General features: G+C 50.6%; 1 protein-coding gene across 1 annotated transcript; it reads right to left on the bottom strand.

Moving 5' to 3' along the window:
* Positions 1–644: 644 nt before the first annotated feature.
* Positions 645–5,831, bottom strand: Barhl2 (BarH like homeobox 2). Its single transcript, XM_020180284.2, has 3 exons — positions 5,015–5,831; positions 3,043–3,268; positions 645–1,280 (listed from the first exon to the last, which is right to left on the bottom strand). Exons 1-3 carry the CDS (start codon positions 5,640–5,642, stop codon positions 968–970), a joined length of 1,167 nt encoding a protein of 388 aa, XP_020035873.1. The 5' UTR covers positions 5,643–5,831; the 3' UTR covers positions 645–967.
* Between the last annotated feature and the right edge of the window lie 266 nt (positions 5,832–6,097).

Here is a 6,097-nt window from a genome sequence, read left to right as displayed (position 1 = left end):
AAAAGCAACCGCACCTAGCAAATAACAGCTAGGCAGAGGCCAGCGTGGAAAACGGAGATGCCAAACAAGCCAGCCCAATGTCTTGACAGACTTTGTAAATTTCTTAGTATTCTGGAAGACATTTTCTTTTCTTAACCATGTCACACATTCATCATTGCACATTCTGTTTTAGTAAAATCAGCTTCCTGGGATTTCGTCACTTGTTAAAAAAAGATAAACTTTATTTTTGTAATTTTCAATCACAAAAAAATCTATATTTTTGTCTAAGCATTTATTTTACTGAATCAAAAAGACATGAAAAGAAAAATCATGTTTTTACTAACGTATATAAGTGACTCTTTTTTGGACAACATATAATAAATATGATATATCACTTATCACTCAGTCTTTCGAATGTACATTTTTTTCATATTATGGAGCATGCCACTTTTCCAAAAGAAAAAAGGTCATGAGAAATCAGTGCAAAGTTCTCAGTCACCCTCCTCTTTTCTCTGGGGCAGACGGAAAGTCCACACGACACCCTCTGCCTGAGGGTGAATTTTAGGAGCTGTCTGCCCACCTACAATTCTCCCTGCCCCTACCTTCCTCTCCATGCCCTTCTTTCTTCCCTCCTTAGCCCTCCCCCTCCCTCCCTCCTGCTTGTCCCTAAAGTCATTTTAAAAAAGAATTTGAGGTTTTGCTTTCGTTGATGTTTTCACTTACTGGTTGCACTGAGTGGGGTCAGCGGTTTCACCAGTCACACCACAGTGGGGAACGTTCCAGCCCTGCCTCAGGGGATGGGGATGGAGAGGAGAGGGCTGGCTCCCCTTTGGGGACCCCTGCCCATTGGTGAGCGTCTTCTCTCTCACTCCTCTGCCTCTCAGGGAAGGCCGCAAGGGAAGCCTGGTGGCCTGGTGCGGGGAGAGGCGGGGCAGCTGTCCGGGTCGGGGCGGGGACCTGGAGGGAGAGCAGCGCCTTCCCTCCTTCTTCACCGGGGATGCGGGGTGCCCGGGATGGGGTTGGACAAAGGATTAAGGGCAGGCTGTCCCCCAGGTCCCAGGCCATGGATGAGCACGCGTGGCACCAGCGGCCGCTGCAGCTGGGGATGGGGGGCCGGAGGAGTCCGGTACATGCTGCTGTACATGGCCGCGGCCGCCGCGGCCGCCGTGGTGCTGTCCATGCTGCCCAGCAGGCTTGGGTGATAGAAATAGGGCGATGGAAACATCCTCTGCAGCGCGGAGTAGTTCCCCGCCTCGGCCAGCAGCTCCAGGCCCACTGCCGTCTGCCGCTTCCACTTGGTCCTGAAAGAGAGCGCGGCGTGGGCCCGCGGCTGTGGGCATGGTCCAGGCACCAGGCCGGCCCTCCCCTGCCCTCTCAGTCCTCCTGCTCTCCCAGCAGAGCTCTGGGCACCCGGAATGCACACTCACATCTTGCCTCGTGCAGTCTCAGGACCTACCCAAACCCAAAATCAATTTCGTAAAACTACTGCCTGAACACCCGAGACACTCACAAATGAAATCCTACAGCAGGGACTGCCTTTTCCTAACCTTCCGCTACTGTTTGGTTACTTCCTGAAACTTTCCTGAGATTCCTCTTTCCATTACCAGTCTTCCCCTCCTCCCTCAATTCTCCCTAGAGAGGCCCATGGCCTGCAACAATCCCAAAGTGTCTGCTCTCTGCCCCTTCCCCACTCCTTAACTGTAAACAAAGGGACCAGAGACTTCTGGGCTTTGCATCCCAGGCCCTTGGTCCCCAGGGCTGTGGAGACAACTCTTTCATCAGTCTGACATGTGGATGAGGGACTTAGGGTGAGAAGGGTGACAAGGTTTCAAAACGGAATTCATTTGAGAGAGGGCTCTCCCAAGGGGACAGTACCTTCTGCCCATTCTGGGTTGGGGGGAAATGCATTTCAAGACATTTCCTCCTGGGGAGGTTGTAATAATTAAAACCTAGGATCCATTCTTCTTGGCCTCCTCCCTCCCCCACTGCATCCCAGCCAGGAAGGAGAGGAGCAGGCATTTGCTCAAATGCCTTATGAAGGAACGTGCGGCTGGTGGGCCATCCATACCCAGCAGCTCCAGCCAAATTAATAAACATGTCGCCCATTTTAAATTGGCTACAAATGACACTAATGTTTTCCGACAGAATTAGGGTGGCTGAAACCGTATGTAATGAGACAGAAAATTATGGTAAAGATGACAACTGGATGGGCATTTCCAACCGCACTTATGGACGATTAGAACACAAATGAGAGAAAAGGAGGGGGAGAGAAAATCGAGACAAGGGAAATGAGCGGCCAGCCATGGACACCGGCATATCTCCCCTTGGACTGCCGGGATTTGGCTCTATATAGTTCAGGACCCTGCAAAAGAGGCCAGCTGCTTTCTTAATTTCCTTTCTAAAGAAGCAGTGGTGTGGGGCAGGCTCTGTAGAACCTCATCTCTTCTCTCTACTGTGACAGCAGAGGCAGCCAGTACAGCCTCCCCACATTACCACCCAGTCTGGATACTTGGCCAGCTGCCTGATTCTCCAGCCTGTGGCCGAGCCACCTCTAACTCAGCTCAGCTTTACTAATATGTATGGCCATGGTGACCAAAGCTGGGACCCTGGCTCTCCCAGCTACCTCACAATTAAGCTGAGGCTGGTAGGACAGCTCTGTGAGAGCCATAATTCTGGGCCTTGGTGCTGACTATTTGGAACCAGCCTGGGGCAGGCCCAAAGGGTGGCTTGTGTGTGCAGGCTCCTGGGTTTAAGTGTCAGCTGCACAGATGTCTCCATTTGGGAAGGTGTGGCTTGATTGATTTGGGGACAAAATGGGGGAAATTCCAGAGGCCTAGGTTTCAGAGGGAAAGTCCCACCTGTTAAAACATTTATAAGTGTGAAAGTGTCCAAACTTCAGTTGCCCTGCAGTCTCACTCACCTTGGAGGCTAACCCCTGTCCTAGCCTAAAAGCACCCAAGTGTCTACTGTGCACCCTGTGACTCTCAGGCCTGGAGGGAGAAGACTAGTGATGGTCATGACCCCAGTGGCACATGCCTCTGCTCCCAGTGCATCCTTCCTTACCTGCGGTTCTGGTACCAGGTCTTGACTTGAGTGTCGGTGAGATTCAGTGCAGCTGCCAGGTCCATGCGGTCCTGGACGCTCAGGTACTTCTGCCGCTCAAAGCTTCGCTCCAATTGATTGAGCTGGTGGTCGGAGAAAGCTGTCCTGGCTTTTCGAGGCTTCTTGGCTCTCACAGGGGGACTCTCTCGGCTACTAGTAATCTCCCGATCTCCTTCCTCCTTTGTTCCTATGATGGAAATCCAGCTATGTAAATTAGCCCGAAATGGGGAAGGGTGGAGTGTCCTGTTGGTGTACAGTGCCACATTCCCAAGCCACGACACTCGACTACCCCTCTCACACACATACATACTTGGGCCTGAGCCATACAGAGGATGAGAACTGTTTTCTGGCTAGGGAGCAAGGGGCCTTTGCAGGGTTCTAAAAGGGCTGAAATCCTCTGGACGTTGGAAGGTAAAAGTTTTTTAAATGCTTTTCAGTAAGAGGTTCTTTTGCTACTTTCCTTGATTGGGGTAGACACTGTCCCTTTTTAATTGTTTTCACTAATACATTTTTTCGACTTGGTATTTTTCAGTGTTTCTACTTTTTTTTTTTTTTTAGGAAGGGGCACCTTTTTCGCTTTACAATATTTTTTTGTTTTCTTACAAGTTACAGGCATCTGCCTCTTTCCTTTGGTGCACTTGAGAAATGCTGGAATCAAGCTTTCTGCAGCCGCCTGCACCAACTCTTTGAAAGCTTCAGAAAGACTAGGTTACCCAGACACAGAGCTGAGCTCAAAATCACTGAGCCCATGCAGGTGACAATGTGGAGATTTCCGGATTCTATTTGTCAACTTTGGTTTTTTGCTGAAATGCCGGGAAATCGATATGTCAATCCCTCTCTGTTTGTACCCGTTTGTGCAGCGCTCCTTGATCTTCCCTGCAGGAAGAACAATAATCTCTCTAATTGACCCACTGGGGAGGTTGGTGCACGAAAAATCGCCAGACCAGACTGTACATCTGTTTTGGGCACTATTATGCTAACGCTAAAACAAGGAGCCAATATCCCACCTTCCAGACAGCACATATCTTGACCAGAGAATCAAGGATTAATAATAATAATAAATAACATCAGTAAAGGGAAAAAAAAGAACTCCCCTGGTATGTTAAAAACTCTTTTGTAATGGAAAAGCCAGAACACTTATGAAATTGCCTGAGAAGAAAATGGGAAGAAGTGAAAGACAACTTCCATTGTCATCATCTGATTTTACAAAAATAGATAAAAATTTGCTTTTATAAATGCTTCCTCTCCATTTTATGTAAGGAGCCAAAAATTTTACTAACAGAAATTGTGTTGAGTCTGTTGGGTAAGAAAGTGGTCGTTTAAAAAAAACTGATTATGAATGTTTATTGGTTTCTCTGTATTAATCATGACCTAATTTTTAAAAGTTGCAGTTAATTAGCTTGGAAATGTTTCCTTCATTAAATGGGACGATTCCTGTGATGGTGTTTAGGAAATATGGGGGAGGTGAAATCATCTGCATAAAAGAATAAACATTAGGTTGTGATCACACCCCCAGACACCACTCTAGCTAAGCAGTTTCTCTCTCCCGCAGCCCCCACATTCCCATTCCCAAACCCAAGGTCTCGGCTAGAAAAACCTCAATTCGTCCCTTTTTTTTTTTCCAACGAAAAGTATTTCCCGTCAGATCTCCTAGCTGCCGCCCGCTTCCAACACATTAAAATTAAGTAAAACAAAGAAAGGAGCTGTTTCTTTGAAGGTTGTAGGGTAGAAATGTCATAATAAACAGAACTTCGGATGCATCTCTAAATCTCATGCCCAGGCCTCTCTCCAGCTTGCACTCCTGAACGTCGCCCGATCGCCCGAGAAGTCCTGGAAATAATTCCCCATCGGAGATCCGCTGGAAGCTGAAGGGGAGAAAGGAAGCACGGGAAGGAGAAGCCGGACGGCAGCCAGCCGGGGCGGTGCGACTCACCGTGGCATTTGATGTCGCTCTGGGAATCCTCCCGCTTGTCCAGTTTGGTTTTGCTGTCCTCCTGCTCGAGCTTTGGCCTGAAGCTCTCGTGCGCTACATTGCTCTCCTGCTTCGGGGTGTGGTGAGGAGAGGAGACGCTGGTGCTGTAGGGTGCACACGCCGCCAGAGGTTTGCTGTCTCCCAAGATGTCCTTAATTAAAAAAGAAGAGGTGGAAGTCCTGGGGGCCGAGGCGGCCGAGCCCAGCTGCTGGGCGGCCGGCTGCTGCTGCGGCGGCGGCGGCGGTGGCGGCTGCTGTTGGGGCGAAGGCTGCAAACTTTGCGTCGGAGCCGCGGCTGGCGGCGGCGGCTGCTGGCTATGGTGGAGGTGGTGGTGATGCTGGGGCCCGTCAGTTACCAGATGCGGCTCCGGGGGCTCCATGGTGACCGAGATAGGAGAAGAAGGCGCTGTTCCTACGGTATCGATTTCCGAACAAGGAGACGGGGTGGCCTGACTCCTAAAATCCGCAGTCCTGGCCTCCCCGAGCGGGCGGAAATCTCCATTCATCATGCCGGGGCTGCCTGAACTGGCACTGGACAAAATCGTGTCTATTCCAAAACTCGACCCGCTGGCCCCTTCCATTGTTGTCATTTCTACATGAGGTCCACGCCACTCCGCCGGTCAGCAGCCGCCCCGACTAAGCAAAGGAAGCTATCGGTCGTAAAGCAAAATAAACACTACACACTGTTGATGCCGCTTTAAAAAAAAAAAAAAAGTGGGGCGGGAGCGAAGGAAGGATAATGGGGAGGTGGCAATCGGTGGACACTTTCGACACAACTTTTTTTCTCTTATGCAAAAAGTAGAGATAGGGAGAAAAACCAGAGGAGAAAGTAACCAAAAAAAAAAAAAATGGGGCCAGCAGGTACGTGCGCTCTGCGGGACCACCGCGCACGTGGGAAGGCGGCGGCGGCGCAGGGGACCTAGGCGCAGGCGGAGGCGGCAGGAGGCGACCCCGGTACCGCAGCCACCGCCACTGCCGCTGCCGCCGCCGCCTGGGTCTGCCCACAGCCTGGCACCGGGCGGCAGCGGCGGCGGAGGACGTGGCA

The sequence above is a fragment of the Castor canadensis genome, chromosome 6 (assembly GCF_047511655.1).
Source record: "Castor canadensis chromosome 6, mCasCan1.hap1v2, whole genome shotgun sequence".
NCBI lineage: Eukaryota > Metazoa > Chordata > Mammalia > Rodentia > Castoridae > Castor > Castor canadensis.
Note: the sequence above shows the minus strand (reverse complement) of the source record. Positions and strands in the feature narration are given on the sequence as shown.